Source organism: Cyprinus carpio, chromosome B5, assembly GCF_018340385.1.
Source record: "Cyprinus carpio isolate SPL01 chromosome B5, ASM1834038v1, whole genome shotgun sequence".
Lineage (NCBI taxonomy): Eukaryota > Metazoa > Chordata > Actinopteri > Cypriniformes > Cyprinidae > Cyprinus > Cyprinus carpio.
This window is the reverse complement of record NC_056601.1, coordinates 1,026,248-1,044,428: the sequence shown is the minus strand read 5'-3', so window position 1 is coordinate 1,044,428 and position 18,181 is coordinate 1,026,248. Positions and strand designations below refer to the sequence as shown.

The 18,181-nt window shown below is 35.7% G+C and overlaps 1 protein-coding gene across 1 annotated transcript in view; it reads left to right on the top strand.

Moving 5' to 3' along the window:
• The window catches only part of LOC109108124 (serine/threonine-protein kinase TAO3-like), a 69,853-nt gene extending 52,400 nt beyond the window's left edge, over positions 1-17,453 (top strand). The window contains 9 exon segments of the mRNA XM_042723518.1: positions 1,193-1,378; positions 3,108-3,242; positions 7,814-8,050; positions 8,508-8,636; positions 8,827-9,030; positions 10,905-11,144; positions 11,822-12,034; positions 14,573-14,755; positions 16,296-17,453. Of these exon segments, the coding sequence (XP_042579452.1) occupies positions 1,193-1,378; positions 3,108-3,242; positions 7,814-8,050; positions 8,508-8,636; positions 8,827-9,030; positions 10,905-11,144; positions 11,822-12,034; positions 14,573-14,755; positions 16,296-16,457 (1,689 nt within the window). The 3' untranslated portion in view covers positions 16,458-17,453.
• Positions 17,454-18,181: the final 728 nt, after the last annotated feature.

Sequence of the window (18,181 nt, the reverse complement as noted above, 5' to 3'; positions counted from 1 at the left end):
ATCAAACACAGCACATACTCCACCTAAAAAATCTCAAAAACGTCCTTGCTGCCAATGCCTTCCAAAAATTCATAAAAATCAGTTTTGAGTTTCATAGCAAAAAAACATGAGATTACAGATGGATTTAGCGTCAGTCTTATTATTTAATGGATAAGGGTAATAAACTAACTTGACTACATTATAAATAATTAACTTAAAAGTATATTTCATCAAATATACTGAATTGTCAGTGTCAACTAAAGTATATTGTACTAAACTGAGGGTATATGATGCATACTAGACTGTACTATACTATACACAACCACAGTATATGATAAACAGTTAAGGATATTTTCTGTATATTTGTAGTTTTATGTACTTTACTAAAATATACTTTTGTTCAAAGGTTATGGTCAGTAAGTTTTTTTGTTTTTGTTTTTGTTTTTTGAAAGAAATTAATACTTTTATTCAGCAAGGATGCATTAAATTAATCAGAAGTGAAAGTAGAGATAAAAAATTCTATCTCAAATTCTTTTTAATTCTATTCATTAAAGAATCCTGGAATGAAATGACTGCTGAAAATTCAGCTTTTTGCGTTCACGGGAATAAATTACATTTTAAAATAGATCAAAATAATTAATTTAAATTGTAACAGTATTTCAGAAAATCACAGTTTTTACTATATTTTAGCTTTGGGGAGCATAATAGAGGCTTCTTTCAAAAACAGTACATCATAAAAAAAAAAAAAAAAAAAAAAAAAAAAAAAATCTTACCAACCCTGAACTTTTGATACTATATAATATATTGAAATAAACATAAGCTTTCACTATATACTATACTAAACTCTCTCTTAGTTGCTTAGGATGAAAGCTTCTGCTAAAAGCAAAAATGCAATAACCTACTAAACTGTAGTGAAGATATACTGAAGTGTAGAGATACAAAATTAGATACTGTTATATATAGAAATGCATATTACTGACTTTAACTGAACTAGGAAAGTATATACTGCAGACTGTACTGAAGTACGCCGAAAGTACATTGAATTATATATTTTCTTGGTAGGACTATACACTATTTTGAACAACACTGAACATGTAATGGTGTGAATGTGTGTCTGTTCAGCTGCTATTACAGGCCTTGCAGTGAGTGTGAAGTGTGAAGTAAATAGGGGTCTCAGTAAGGATGGTGATCAGTTTCTCTGTGTTTTGCACAGGATGGAGATCAGGCAGGCTGTAAGATGAACAGTTTGGGCAGTAATCACTCCATCCCCAGCACCTCCGTGAGCACTGGGAGTCAGAACAGCAGCGTCAACAGCCTGCAGGAGGTGCAAGACGACTCCTGCTCCGAGCTGCACCACGACTACGACAGCACCCTCGAGTCTTCCACGCACCACAAAAAGGTCCCAAACACACGCTGAAATCTCCACTGTGCTTAAAATGCATTGCAGTCCTTTTCACTTAAATGCTTACCATACCTGCATTGATTGAGTGGTTTGTTAGGAGGACAATATTTGGCTGAGATGCAACTATTTAAAATCTGGAATCTGAGGGTGCAAAAAAATCTAAATATTGAGAAAATCACCTTTAAAGTTGTTCAAATGAAGCTCTTAGCAATGCATATTACTAATCAAAAATTACGTTTATGGTAGAAAATTTACTAAATATCTTCACGGAACATGATCTTTACTTAATATCCTAATGATTTTTGGCATAAAAGATAAATTTATAATTTTGACCCATGCAATGTATTGCTATTGCTACAAATATACCCCAGCGACTTAAGACTGGTTTTGTGCTCCAGGGTCACATATGCTTTCCAGTCCGTTCCTGGAAGTCAGTTCCTATGATTTTCTCTCTCAGAAGACTGGCTTGTTATAGTTTTAATGGTAGACACACAGTCTTTCAGGCCACAGAGAAGGTATACTTAAAGTTATTATTAGATTGAAGACGAAAAAGTTCAATAGCGCTCCTCTCCACCAAACATGCAAACTTGTGCTTGAGACTACTGTATACTGTAGCTAGTACGTACTAATGTTGTTTTTTGTGGTTGAATTGTTTTTGTCTGACAGTACTCCGGTAAATTAATTTTGCGGTTGTTGTTAGTAACAGTCAAAGAGTTCAAAAGTCATTGACATTTGACAACAAATCACAAAGACTGTGATTTAATTGAATGGATATATGAACATTCATAAATGTTAAGATTGTAATTTTGTAAAATATTTTTACTGTCATTTTTGTTAACTATCTCATTAGTAATATCTCTTTTGCAATATTTTTCTTTGATAATGATATTGTTATTGTTGTTATAATTGTCAGACTGACATAAATTCACACATTTTGGGGTAAAGTTGTGAGTCCCTACAAACAAGCAAAGCCTGTTAAGAAAAAATATATATATATATTTTTTTTTTTTTTTCTCTAGTGCTTTTTACATTCTCTAAAAAGTGTGTGATTTTGGACGTTCAAATCCACTTTTCAACACGTTTTGATTGATTGAAACCTTGCATCCTCAATTAAATGACATCAGAATGCAGGAGAAATAAGAATAGACTTTAGGGGAATTAAATTTTTTTTTTAAATGTATATTTATAACACTAGACTTTGCATCAAATTACAAATAAACTAGTTGACGTTAACGCGAGGGTGTTTCTAATGCAGCGTCTGTGGGAGGGATGGTAAATTTGAAATCGTTCTCTCTTAGAATCAGTCTCTCTCCATTTTTTTCCTATTTTTGAAAGTCATGAAAACACTATCGTGGAGTTTTTCTTTTGCCGTTTGAGCCAATGGGAATGCATGGGCACTCTCCCGTTCACTGCTCTTCAAGTTAACCCTTCCGCTGCTGAGAAACACGGAAATGTGAAAAAGATCCATTAGCGTTTAAAGACAAACACTTGAGCAAATCATGGTCAGGTCAAAGTGTCTAAATAATTTTTGGTCCCAAATTTTACTGCTAGTCCACTGTATGAAGAATTTTTGTGTATAAAATGTCACAGTTCACTTTATTTTCCTATCCTCACTTACATAGTGTCTTGCACCCACTAGAATTTTTTTTTTTAAATTATATGTGGTGTCCGAATATGGAAAATGCATAGCTTGAAGAGGCTGATGTGATGTGCGTTTTGTCCTCAGGATCATCAGTTTATCCGGGATGACCTTCCTCATCGAGACCAGCGTTCGGACCTGCGACCGTCCTCGTCAGAAAGAGCTCAGGCTCACAACTATAAAAACCACGAGCGCTTCACCACCATCAAGTCAGCTTCACTGGTGAGGAAACAGAATGACATCATCCTTACTCTCATCCTCTCACCCCCCTCCTCTCTGGCTTCACTCTTTCTTTTTCTTGTCATCCCTTCGCTTTAGTACACTGCGGTCATCTCTCTCTGTGGTCTTTGATGCCTCCTCCTTTTTCTGTTTATTCAGAGGGGAAGACAAAAAGCGCTTACTTTTCTCTTTAACTCTCACGTCTGTTGTCAAAGCAACGTGACCCAGCTGCATTCCTCACACGAGTCTTTGGTGTTGTTGTCTACTATTAGTTAATACGCTGTCCTGTGGGGTTTTGGGTTAAAAAAAAAAAAAAAAAAAGCATAGGGTCAATATCAGACATTTATGACACACATACAGAATTAAGAATGCAAAATAATGCATTGTGACACAAGCACTTCCACGCTGATTGATGAATGAGTGGAGATCAAGGGCAGGCGGTGTAGTCGATGGCGGTGTGCTTGGTTTAAATGATGATGTCACCTGTTATGGCCCTGTTTCGCTGGAGCGTGAGCCCCCTCTAGGGGCAGACAAGCGCAGTGGACTTTGTCTGATGCTGCAGACACTCATCTATCATTTCAGATGATCACAAAGGAGTTTGGCTACAGTGGGTTTATGGGTATGACGTACCATTTTTTTTTTTTTTTTTTTTTTATCGACTTGTTTGTGGAATCAAGTGCGCACTGTTTATTTATTGATATGGGTTTTATGCTTTTATGGAAGGAGACTTTAAGGATCTGAGGCGATGCAGGGAAAGAGAAAAGCTGTAGAGGAGGGGTGAGGTGTAGAAAGAAAGTGAGATAGAAAAAAGGAGGGAAAGCATATGTGAAAGCTGAATAAATAAGCTTTCCATTGATGTATGGTTTGTTAGGAGGACAATATTTGTCTGAGATACAACTATTTGAAAATCTGGAATCTGAGGCAAAAAAAAAACCAAAAAATTAAAAAAACACCCTTAAAATTTCCCAAAATTAAGTCCTTAGCAATGCATATTACTAATCAAAAATTAAGTTTTGATATATTTACGGTAGTAAATTTACTAAATATCTTCATGGAACATGATCTTTACTTAATATCCTAATGATTTTTTTCATTGAAGAAAAATGTATAATTTTGAGCCATACAATGTATTGTTGTCTATTGCTACAAATATACCTGTGCTACTTATGACTGCTTTTGTGCTGCAGGGACACATATTGAATTAATGAAATTAATTGTAGGTGTGTTGGCAAAACTATCAGGATGGAAAAGGGAATGTGAGAATGTCTTAGATTTGTTACAGATTGCATAATTAAATGTAGAATCTGATAAATCTCCTACATAAATCTCACGTTTCTTTGTTTAGTTTTCCAGCAGTTTTTAATGTAGTTGTGTCCAGCTCATAACATTGACTCCTCAGCTTTCTTCTAAAACCTAGTGAACTGCCATGCTGTCTGCTCCCTACATAGGATGTCATCTTCTAAGACAGCAACCTAACAGTCATGAAATCTCAGAAGTGCCCTTAGAAAAGTCATGTTTGCACAGAATAGGTACGACCAACATTCACAAAGTCTCACAGACTGATTTCATTATGACTGTGGTTACTAATACCAATGTAGTACTCTTAGTCTTTAGTGATAAAAGCCATTATTTTTAAAGTGTTATTCCCTTATAAACATACTGTTACACAACGGTCAGGCTAGGGTCAGTAAGAATTTCATTTTTTATGTTTTTGAAAGAAGCCTCTTGCAAAACAGTTATTTTGTGAAATGTCATTACCATTTAAAACAACTGTTTTCTATTTTAATATATTTTAAAATTCAATGTATCCCCGTGGTGGCAACACTGAATTTTCAGCATCATTACTGCAGTCTTCAGTGTCACATGATCTTCAGAAATCATAATAATATGATGCTGCTTAATATTTTTTTGGAACCTGTGATACTTTTTTTCAGGATGCTTTGGTGAATAAAAAAAAAGATTAAAATATAAATCTTTTCTAACCATATACACTACAGTTCAAAAGTTTGGGGACAGTAAATTTTTATTTTTAATTTTTTTGAAAGAAATTAAAACTTTTATTCACCAAGGATGTGTTAAAGCAAAGATTTATATTGTTAGAAAAGATGTATATTTTGATTAAATGCTCTTCTTTTTAACTTTTTATTCAAAAAATAAACCCAAAAAAGAATCCCAAAAAAAATAAAAAAATCTCCATAAAAAAATTTGGCAGCACAACTGTTTCCAACATTGATAATTCTAATAATAAATCATCATATCAGAATGATTTCTGAAGGATCATGTGACACTTTATACTGGAGTAATGATGCTGATGGAAATTCAGCTTTGCATCAAAGAAATAAATTATAATTTAAAGGATATTAAAATAGAAACCATTATTTTATATTGTAATAACATTTTGCAAGATTACTGCATTGTATTTTTGATCGAATAAATGCAGCCTTGATGAGCAGAAGACACTTCTTTAAAAAACATTACAAGTCTTGCTGATCACAAACTTTTGAGCGCTAGTGTAGGTATATATACCGTATTTTCCGGACTATAAGTCGCACTTTTTTTCATAGTTTGGCTGGTCCTGCGACTTATAGTCAGGTGCGACTTATTTATCAATTTATTTGACATGAACTGAGAGAAATGAACCGAGAGAAATGAACCAAGAGAAATGAACCAATAGAAAACATTACCGTCTCCAGCCGCGAGAGGGCGCTCTATGCTGCTCAGTGCTCCTGTAGTCTACCACTGAAAACAACTGTTAACTGAAATATTAACTTAAAGACAACTGAGAAAGACTGAATGCAAATAAAATGCCCCCAAAAAGAAAATCCTATTCTGCAGATTACAAACTGCAGATAGTAAAATTTGCAGCCGAAAACGGTAATCGAGCAGCAGAAAGAAAGTTTGGAGTGAGTGAGAAACTTGTGAGGGACTGGCGTAAAAACAGAGGTTACTCTAACTCAAAATGAAGAAAAAAAAAAAAAGCTAACCGCGGGCTGAAAGCAAGATGGCCAGAGCTGGAGGAACGAGTCCACAGATGGGTTCTTGAACAACGCGCTGCTGGGAGAGGCTTGTCAACAGTGCACTGAGCAGCATAGAGCGCCCTCTCGTGGCTGTAGACGGTAATGTTTTCTCTTGTTTCTTGGTTCTAAATAAATGCGATTTATAGTCCAGTGCGACTTATATATGTTTTTTTCCTCGTCATGACGTATTTTTGGACTGATGCGACTTATACTCAGGTGCGACTTATAGTCCGAAAAATACGGTATGCATGCATGCTAAAAACAAAAACGCAATGCCTGTTGAACACTTTAGCTGCATTTGTGTCTGAAATGGTCAGAAATTGAATTTGAATGATCATCTGTTAAACCTTTAACCTGGAAGCATTTCTTTCACTCCTTCTTCCCATTCTTTCTTTAGCCGTCAGGGCTTAGTGCTGTCACATGCCCCTTCAGTGTGGCTGATAGGGGTATTTGGGCAGAAAGCGATTGGATTGGTGACTGCGGTTACAGTGGGGCTTCTGATTCAGGGCGATTAGGAGAGTTCCCCCTTCGACAGGCGTCTCATGTGACTGGCCTACTAAACGCTGCTTAGGCCTCTCTGAGAACCTCATTCATTGACGGCGCACCTGCGAGGAGAGAGGAGAGGCAGTGTTCGCCCTCTCTCTTTATCCCTCTCTCTTTCTCTCCCGGTGGGATTTGAGCGAGTGCTCTTGGGGGATGTAGTGCAGGCGGCTCTCGATGTTCTCACGGGTGGTTTATTTCGCCAATATGTTTGGCTTGAGGAGTTCAGGTGGGAGTTACGAGAAACTCAACGAACAGTTTCATCTGGACGCGCCCTTCTTCCAGGTTTGTCTTGCAGCGCTTTGCTGAAGTTAAGGGAACGGTGGGGTTTTCTGTTTTTTTATTTTTTTATTTTTATATTTAGAGGCATCTATGATCTTCTAGATATAGAAAATGCACAAAGGCAATGTTGAGATGTGTTATATTCACCATTGCAACTTTTCCCTTTTTGTCACAATTAGATATTGCAGTACGATAAATAATTATCGGCTGGATTTTTTTTTTTTTTTTTTTTTGTCAGTATAATAATATAGTGTTTGTTATTTTCATGCACTTTTGAGATCATAAGAACTTTTAGTCTTTTCAGTTGCTGTGCTGTACATTTTATTGCTTTTTCTGGTTAATCTGCTCTCATAATGTGAAACTTGACACTGATCATCATCATGTGATCTGGTTAATCTTTGGACAGTATCTGATTAATTATTCCAGCTCGTTTCTCCTTCCAGATCCTCACATTTCCTGAGAATATTTTTGGGGATGCTTTAGAAACGTTCCTACAGCTGACAGTACAAAATGTGCCAATAGGGTTTAAATTGGGAGAAACTGGAAATTTTCAACTAGGGAAATGCATGTAGCCTGATACGTAATTTTGAATGATCTGACAATGTCTTAAACGTTCCACCAAATTTTAGAAATAATGCAACCTTTGGTCACCTTTTGCACTTTGCTACACTGAAAAAATCTCGTCATAATCATCTCAAAAGTTCACCTTCGCTGACCAAGTTCTTTTCCATCTAGGTTACGCGTCAGATCCATGAACACGAGCAGGAAAATGAGCTCCGAGAGCAGATGTCGGGGTACAAGCGCATGCGACGGCAACACCAGAAGCAGCTGATTGCTCTGGAGAACAAGCTGAAGGCAGAGATAGATGAGCACAGACTGAAGCTCCAAAAGGAACTGGAAACACATGCCAACAATGCCTTCATTGAGCTGGAGAAACTTGCCAAGAAGCACGCCATCCAAACGGACAAAGAGGTGGGTGATCTTTCTTTATTCTTCTGTTGAGACCCAAAGAGTTTATAGGTACTAGCTAATCAAATATTGGTCAATTACAACTGATATAATGTTGACTAAAAATTGTGATTTGACCAATATACCATCCAGAATGGTTATTCTGGGACTTTCACATCTTGATGATAAATTCTAGAGTATAAAATCTTTGCACAAAGGTGCAAAAGTTCATGTAGATCATGTGAAAGCTGCCTCAATTCATATTATTACTTTCCATATTGCATGCCATAGGATGAATGCTAATTATTAATGTAGCATGTGTTGATTAATATGTTAATGAAGCCAGAGAAGAAAATAGGATTTTTTTGTTTGCTTTCCTCAGGAGTTTCTAACAAAAATAAATAAATAAAAATCAGTCACATACTGAAGTTGCAATGAAATTGCATTGCTATTAATGATAAATCTGCATTGTGTTGCTCAGATGAAAACACTGGCAGCTGATGAGAAGAAGTTCCAGCAGCAAATCATGGTCCAGCAGAAGAAAGAGCTCACCAACTTCCTCGATAACCAGAAGAAACAGTATAAGCTGTGCAAGGAGAAGATCAAAGAGGTTCTTGTCTAGTTCCTACAAGTTGAAACTAAAATTGGCCCTGTCACTGAAAAATCAGGCATAGAAAAACACTACATTACAAGAGTAAAATGGGTTGCAGATGCCATTTCATGTTGACTTAAAAACGGGGTATTCACTGCAATCACCCTTCTTTTAAGTCTTTTGTCTCTTCTCATGATTCTTCGTTCAGGAAATGAGTGAAGACCACAGCACGCCTAAGAAAGAGAAGCAGGAGAGGCTTTCCAAGCATAAGGAGAACATACAGCATTCGCAGGCTGAAGAGGAGGCTCAGCTTCTGGGTCAACAGAGGACTTTCTATGACAAGAACTGCAGGGCCTTCAAACGCAAGATCATGGTCAAGAAGCACGAGTTTGAGCAGGAGCAGCTACGAGAGGTGAGGATGAAATGCTTCAAGTCAGAAAAAAGACTAAACACTGCTTAGCACTTATACACTACATACAATACACTACCGCTCAAAAGTCTGCGATCAGTAAGACTTGTGATGTTTTTTAAAGAAGGCTCTTCTGCTCATCAAGGCTGCATTTATTTGATCAAAAATACAGAAAAAAACAGTAATCTTGCAAAATGTTATTACAATATAAAATAATGCTTTCTATTTTAATATCCTTTAAAATATAATTTATTTCTGTGAAGCAAAGCTGTATTTTCAGCATCATTGCTCCAGTCTTCAGTGTCACATGATCTTCAGAAATCATTCTAATATGATGATTTATTATCAGTGCTGAAACTGTTTTTGAAGCTGTGATACTTTTTTCAGGATTCTTTGATAAATAAAAAGTTAAAAATAAGAACATTTATTTAAAATAGGAATCTTTTCTAACAATATAAACTACCATTTAAAATTTTGGGGTCAGTAAATTTTTATTCTTTATACTTTTTTTTAAAGAAATTAATACTTCTTTTCAGCAAAAATGTGTAAAATTGATAAGAAGTGATAGCAAAGATTTATATTGCTAGAAAAGATTTATATTTTGAATAAATGCTGTGCTTTTTAACTTTTTATTAATCAAAGGATCCTGAAAAAGTATCGCAGTTTCCAAAAGAAAATTTGGCAGCACAACTGTTGATAATTCTAATAATAAATCATTATATTAGAATGATTTCTGAAGATCATGTGACACTGAAGACTGGAGCAATGATGCTGATGGAAATTCAGCTTTGCATCACAGAAATAAATTATATTTTAAAGGATATTAATATAGAAGCTATTATTTTATATTGTAATAACATTTTGCAATATTACTGTTTTTTTCTGTATTTTTGATCAAATAAATGCAGCCTTGATGAGCAGAAGAGCCTTCTTTAAAAACATCACAAGTCTTACTGATCACAAACTTTTGAGCGCTAGTGTATGTGTGTTTACAGTTACAGGGGTCAGTAAGATTGTTGTTGTTTTTAAATTAATTAATAAAGGCAAATAAAGAAATGTATAATGTTACAAAATATTTCTGCTCTTTCAAGATCGATGCGTTTCTTTAGCACCAAATTTCACAATATGACTATTTTCACTGTTTTAAATCAAACAAATGCAGCCTTGGTGAGAGTAAGAGACTTTAAAAAACTAATCAAAAAAGCCTACACTTTTGAACGGTAGTGTGTATGTATATGTATATATACAGGATAATCGTATGAAGGCTTTTCCCAGGGATAATGCAAACTTTGAACCATTTCTCAGAATTGATGACTGTTTCCAATTAATCTGGTTTGATAAGTAATGCAGCAATGTGCAAATCTCTTAATCTAGTGCTTTAATCTGCAGGAAACATTCAGAAGTCTACACCAGTATATGGTCTATAACGCAACAAACATGATGATGCATAATCCAGTGGTTTGCAATCCTAGTCCAAATTTCCATGTCCTCTCTATTAGGATCTGATCGTGAAGCCTACACTTGCATATCAACACGTTTAATTGATTATACCTTTTACTGTAACCTTTGCTTGCTAAGGTGAGCTATTAGTATTAAATTTTGGTTGTGCATACTTATGATTAGGGGTTTGTTTTAAATAACCTGTTAACCTTAACCACAAAGAACACCCTAGCAACCTAGCAGTGCCACAGCATCCACTTTGGCAAGTATCCATATATAATAAAAGTCAGAAAACCTTAGCAATCACATGGCATTGTGGTGGCGACTTCTGTGCAGGAAAACACCACTTGTTTTCTTAAGGATATGTAAAAATAGTAGTAGATTTTAAAGAGACCTTATTATTTGAATAATTTAATATTGCAATGTTAATTTCTCAGGAGTTGAATAAGAAGAAGACCCAGAAGGAAATGGAGCACGCTATGTTGATCAGGCAAGATGAGTCGACCCAAGAACTTGAGCACAGGCAGCTGAAGAGCCTACAGAAACTCCGCATGGATGTGATCCGACTGCAGCACCAAACAGAGCTGGAGAACCAGATCGAATACAACAACCGGAGAGAGAGAGAACTGCACAGGAAACATGTGCTCGAACTACGGCAGCAGCCCAAGAACCTCAAGGTACCACCAATTGTGAACGGAAAAAAAAGTATTTTTTATTACTTTGCTATATATAGTGTGAGTTTAACCTAAAAAATCTACTGTATGTAGGTCTCATTGTTTCTATGACTGTCATTGGAGCATTTACTTTGTATTTTAGAAACTGGGTATCTTATGAACGTTAGCAGGTCAGTCGATGACCTAAAGATGCTTTATCTGAGAAACATTTAACATTTAAACATTACATTGCATAGGGCTCATCTTAATATACAAAAGCGGTAAGACTTTACAATTAGGTTCTATTTGATAGTAAACAAACTGAAACTAACAATGGAAAATACTCGTATTTATCAATTTTACTTCATGTTAATTTCAACATCTACTAATTAATTATTAAAATCGAAAGTTGTATCTGCTAATATTATTTAATGGACCTGAGCTAAAAATGAACAGTTCTTATTTTTTTTCTATTGATCTTAGCATTAATGAAATAATGTGACGAATGTATTGCTTATTGCTAATGTTAGTTAATACATTAACATAATGGGACCTTATTGTAAGTCTAAGTGTTACCAAAGAAAACCACAGTTTGCTCCATTTCACAATCCTTTGAAGCAAAACTCATATTAGATGGTCATTTTAGTCCTGAAAAGGCTGTCAGATTGTGTTTATTCAACTTTGAGTCTTGTCTTCTGCAGGCGATGGAGCTCCAGATAAAGAAACAGTTCCAGGACACATGTAAAGTCCAGACGAAACAGTACAAGGCCCTGCGGCACCATCAGCTAGAGGTGACCCCCAAAAGCGAGCACAAGACGGTGCTAAAAGCCCTGAAGGACGAGCAAACGCGCAAACTGGCAATCCTGGCGGAGCGGTATGAGCAGAGCATCAACGAGATGATGGCATCGCAGGCAGTGAGTGAAGAAACAACACTGTTAACCATTATAGAGGCCAATGCATTCACATTCTCGTAGCTCTGTGGGATCATTGTAAGGAATATACACTTGGAATGTCTTTGACAAAGCGTTTAACAATTTTGTGGGTTTCTATATTTTCACTGTTATACACTCAGGGGCGCTATTACGCATCTCCTAAATGAGTCTAGAAAGTGTTGTAGAATGAGTCTAGAAATGCATCTAAAAAGTGCTGTAGAATGAGTCTAGAAAGTGCAGTAGTATTTGTCTAGAAATGCTCTAGAATTGCGCTGTAGAATGAGTCTAGAAATGCGCTCTAGAATGAGTCTAGAGAGGGCTGTAGAATGAGTCTAGAAATGTGCTAGAATGAGTCTAGAGAGGGCTGTAGAATGAGTCTAGAAATGTGCTAGAATGAGTCTAGAGAGGGCTCTAGAATGAGTCTAGAAACGTGCTCTAGAATGAGTCTAGAATTGCACTGTAGAATGAGTCTAGAAACGTGCTAGAATGAGTAGAAAACATGCTAGAATGAGTCTAGAAACATGAGTCTAGAAATGCACTGTAGAATGAGTCTAGAGAGGGCTGTAGAATGAGTCTAGAAATGTGCTAGAATGAGTCTAGAATTGCACTGTAGAATGAGTCTAAAAATGTGATAGAATGAGTCTAGAAATGCGCTGTAGAATGTGTCTAGAAATGCTCTAGAATTGCGCTGTAGAATGAGTCTAGAAATGCACTCTAGAATGAGTCTAGAGAGGGCTGTAGAATGAGTCTAGAAATGTGCTAGAATGAGTCTAGAGAGGGCTCTAGAATGAGTCTAGAAACGTGCTCTAGAATGAGTCTAGAATTGCACTGTAGAATGAGTCTAGAAACGTGCTAGAATGAGTAGAAAAACATGCTAGAATGAGTCTAGAAACATGAGTCTAGAAATGCACTGTAGAATGAGTCTAGAGAGGGCTGTAGAATGAGTCTAGAAATGCGCTAGAATGAGTCTAGAATTGCACTGTAGAATGAGTCTAGAAACGTGTTAGAATGAGTCTAGAAATGCGATCTAGAATGAGTCTAGAAACCTGTTAGAATCAGTCTAGAAATGCGATCTAGAATAAGTCTAGAGAGGGCTGTAGAATGAGTCTAGAATTGCGCTGTAGAATAAGTTTAGCGCCAATCCTGATCAAAGTCACCTGCCTGTGATTTTCTATTGATCCCTAAGACACTGATTAGCATGCTCAGGTGTGTTTGATTAAGGTTAGAGCTAAACTCTGCAGGAAAGTGGATCTCGTGGTCCAGATTTGAGGATCCCTGCTCTAGAGTGAGTCTAGAAAGTGGTAAAGGCCTGTTCAAGCTTTGGGAGTGCTGATGGAAGCATATTCAGAAATATTACTGAATATGATCCAGATGTAGTATTTGATAAAAACGTGATTTTCTCAGCTTTTTGCTCAAAATGTTGCTTTTTTTTAATGAAACCTACCTACATTCAAGTTTTGATTTAAAAAAAGCACTGCTTGAAGCTAGAATAAATCAGATTTTTGTAGTTTGAAAGTAGAGGGTCTGATCTTTGTTTTGATGTATTGCATGTTCAGATATACATACAACAAAATATTCTGGGGGCCATGACATTTTAGTGAAAATTAGCAAAACCGCTGGCGGGGAAAGAGTTAATGTCCATTTTTGAGAGAAAAATTATAAATAGTGGATAATAATGTACTGTAGTGGTATTTGTAATGATGTTTGCTGAAGTGCAGCAGTCAGCTTCCGGAAGTAAAAACTCCATTCATTTTCTCCATAAGAAAATTTATAACAACTGCTTATAAACCTGTACAGAACTAGTTCTGAGGTTGCTAATCAATGGTATGTGCTTTTCTTGAAGCCATGCATTTGCATTATTTCAACTCGTTTTTTAAGTAATCCTTTGACTGTTGAATTTGTGGTGGAAAACTACATTACCTATAATGCTATATAGAAAATTCCACCAATCAGTGTCATAGCAAATTGCACCAAAAGAGCTCTTTAAGGAAAGCTTTCTCCCGTGATGTGACACAATCACATCACAGTCTGTCTCTCATCTCAGACGTAAATATTTAAGTATGGTCTTGTACTGTTTGTCAGGTTTTCAAATACTTTTTTGCTTTATAAAGAAGTTTGTAATGTTATAATTCACCTTGTAGCTGGTTGGCTTGGTTAATAATACTTTAACAAAGACTTTTTGAAATCCTTATGGGAAAAATGAATGGACATTTTTTTTGGGGAATCAATGCGGCTAAAAAAAGTAGGCGGGCACTAATGCATTCTTATTAAAGTAAGGGTTGATTTGATTTCAGGATATCTTTAAGACACAACAGGATTTGTTATAGATAAGCCATTTTGGAACAGCTAATGTGAGCAGTTGTTTTCTTGATAGTTCATACAGATTTAAAAGTCAACATAGATGCCTCCTGTTTGAAATTCCAGTCTCGGCTCGTTGCCTGTACAAGAAGGCCATTGATGGTTAACCACAACTGTGCTGTAGTGTGAGGCTCACGTGCGCTGGTGTGTGTTTTTGTGCAGCTCCGTCTGGATGAAGCTCAGGAGGCCGAGTGCCAGGCTCTGAGGCAGCAGCTGCAGCAGGAGATGGAGTTACTCAATGCGTACCAGAGCAAGATCAAGATTCAGACCGAGGCTCAGCACGAGCGCGAGCAACAGAAACTGGAGCAGAAAGTCTCACTGCGCCGAGCACACCTTGAACAGAAGGTCTTGTCCTCTTATTAACCTCTAATGAACCCAGACTCTAACTTGTTTATCATCAGTAGTGTACTACCAGTACAGAGCAGAGCATTTCATCAGTTATTTACAGTATATCTATCTATCTATCTATCTATCTATCTGTATATTAATAAAATATTTAATAAAACTGAAATCATAAAAAAGTTACTTGAAATAAAATATATATATAAAAAAACTAATTCTCATTTAGTTAACTTGATATGCTAAAATAACTAAATCTAAAACTGAAATAAAATAAATCAAACCTACGTACACATTTAAAAATGAAAAATGACAAAACTATAATACTAAAATAACACTTATTCTTTATTTGTGCATATACATAAAGTTTATATTATTGTATATTTAAACAGTAAATACACAGATACAATACTTTTTATAGAGAAATTAATATTTGTGTTTAGTAAGGATGCATTAAATATGTCTAACATGACAGTACAGACATTTAGAATGTTATAAAAGATTTCTATTTTAAAAAGTTTTTGTAAACTTTCTATTCATCAAAAAAAAAAAAAAACATCAAACATCACATCTAACATTAACATTGATAATAATCAGAAATGTTTCTTGAGCATTGAATCATCATATTAGAATGATTTCTGAAGATCATGTGACACTGAAGACTGGAGTAATGATGATGAAAATTCAGTGCTGCATCACAGGAATAAATTGCATTTTAAACTATATATAAAATGTATTATATTCTACATATAATATAATTAATATTTTTTTTTCATTACCTCTAGCCATGAGAGGAAAAAAACAAAACAAAACAATTTTGCTTCCATACAACAGTTCTATTAACAAGTTGATGAAGTAACTTTTATTTTAGACCGTGTGGCTGGATTTGTTTTGTTTTCTGTGTGCTCTGCTTGTCCAGTCGAATTAGATTATTAAAATCAGCCAGTCCTTAAATATTAACATTTCCAGACCAGCTCAAAGGTCTCAGGGACAACACAAGAGCCGTAGGACTCGCACAAGTTACTTTACTCCATTACTTGGATTATTTTAAGTGGACAAGCTAACACTGAATTTGAGGCTACCTTTTTTTTTCTTTTTTTTCTGAAGGATAGGACAATATTTGTCTGAGATACAACTATTTGAAAATCTAGAATCTGAGGGTGCAAAAAAAATCTAAATATTGAGAAAATCACCTTTAAAGTTGTTCAAATGAAGTTCTTAGCAATGCATACTACTAATCAAAAATTAAGTTTTGATATATTAAGGTAGGAAATTTACAAAATGTCTTCATGGAACATGATCTTTACTTAATATCCTAATGATTTCTGGCATAAAAGAAAAATGTATAATTTTGACCCATACAACGTATTGTTGGCTATTACTACAAATATACCCCAGAGACTTAAGACTGCTTTTGTGCTGCAGGGACACAAATGTGTTTAATGAGTTCGTAGAGTTTTTAGCAAATTAAAAAAAAAATTCAGGGATAATGTAGTCTAGTTCCTCTTAAGCGATGTAGGTTTGAGCTTCTGTCTTGTGTTTTCAGATTGAGGAGGAGCTGGCTTCTCTTCAGAAAGAGCGCACCGACCGAATCAAGCACCTGCTGGACCGTCACGAGAGAGAAATCGACGCCTTCGATATGGAGAGCCTTCGTATGGGTTTCAATAACTTGGGTGCTTTGGACTTCCCTAAAGATGACTACAGATGAGACCAGAACACTCCAGCGTCCTGCCTCTCTCCTGCCCGTCCACTTCTCTCTGTTTTGTTGATGTTTTTTGGGAACAAATCTGCTGTTTTTGCTACTGACGGTCCTTCAATCCTCTGGGCTGGCGCCTTCACACATGGGATAACGTGTTTTTATATATGAATATTACATACGAGACGATTAAATCTGTCACAGTGTTGATGTCGACGTTTTCTCGTGCAATGATAACACTTTCAGTGTAATTGAAATGAGAGATTTCAAGACAAAAGCAATATGAGCGGGGGGTTTGTATTGCTCATTTGAATCCAGATGCACTTGTGCACAAGTTTTTTTTTTTTTTGGCAAATGCAGCCTCCTTGCTGCTTGAATCTCTGTTTGGTGTTTATTCACCAGAGGAAATGAAAAAAATGCCTTTTATTAAGTATTGAAGAAATTTGATAACGTTTGCATATTAAAACCAATTTGATAGTTGCATCTGTGACTCTGAGATTCTTATGGTAATTGAATATGATTTTTTTTGTCATATGCACGATACCGTAATTCACCTCATCTGAGGTGCACAATGTGAATATTACGTGCATCAATCCTAACTTGTGGTACCTGCACAAAGGGCTGAAGGGGGAGGGACATGTATTTTGTGTATAGAAGGCTTTATGAGAACTTTTACTTATTTTCCTATTACATTTTAACTGAATTTTAATTTCTTTTTATATATGCATATATATACATACACATCTATATATAATAAATGTTCCGCCACCCTTTCCCTCCTGCAGTCACTGGTGAAATGATCTCGAGGCCTCTCATTTGATGATTGGGGTTTCCGTTTGATTCTGGGCATCTGTGTATTTTCTACAAAGTCTCAATCGGTGAACAAAAAAAACAAAAAACAAAAAAACGCTTTACTGTCGCATGCACTTTACATTTGTTTTCAGGTTAAGAGGCATGGTTCTGTCAGAGCTTTTCATTATATTTGTAAATAAAGTGCTCGTCACACAAGCGGCGTCTTATTGTAGTCTGGAACATTTTATTCCATTGGGTATATTTCCAATATACTGCACTATACTTGAATTTTGTGAAATTCAAGGTGCAGCTACAAATACAACAGCTGAAATCTGCCTTGCATTTTATTCAAAGGTGCAAAGTTTTTTTTTTTAACTGAAGGCAGACTGAAATGTGTCCCTGGACCACAAAACCAGTCATAAGGGTCAATTTTTTGAAATTGTGATTTATTAAACATAGCTTTCCATTGATGTATGGTTTGTTAGGAGGACAATATTTGGCCGAAATACAACTATTTGAAAATCTGCAAAGAAAATCTAAATATTGAGAAAATTTAAAGTTGTCCAAATGAAGTTCTTAGCCATGCATATTACTAATCAAAAATTTAGTTTTGATATATTTACGGTAGGCAATTTACAAAATATCTTCATGGAACATGATCTTTACTTAATATCCTAATGATTTTTTGCATAAGAAAAATTTATTATTTTGTCCCATACAATGTATTGTTGTCTATTGCTACAAATATACCTGTGCTACTTATGACTGCTTCTGTGCTCCACAAATGCTTCCAAAAGAAGTGAAATAAATGAAGGCATAGGTTGAAGTATCTTGATCAGTTCCTTTTCAATTCAACGAGAAACTCTGGATCTTGAATTTTCCCCGGTTGTCTCCAGAGCGATTGGTGAGGACCGCTTCGGAGCAGCTGATGCTGACTGCTCATA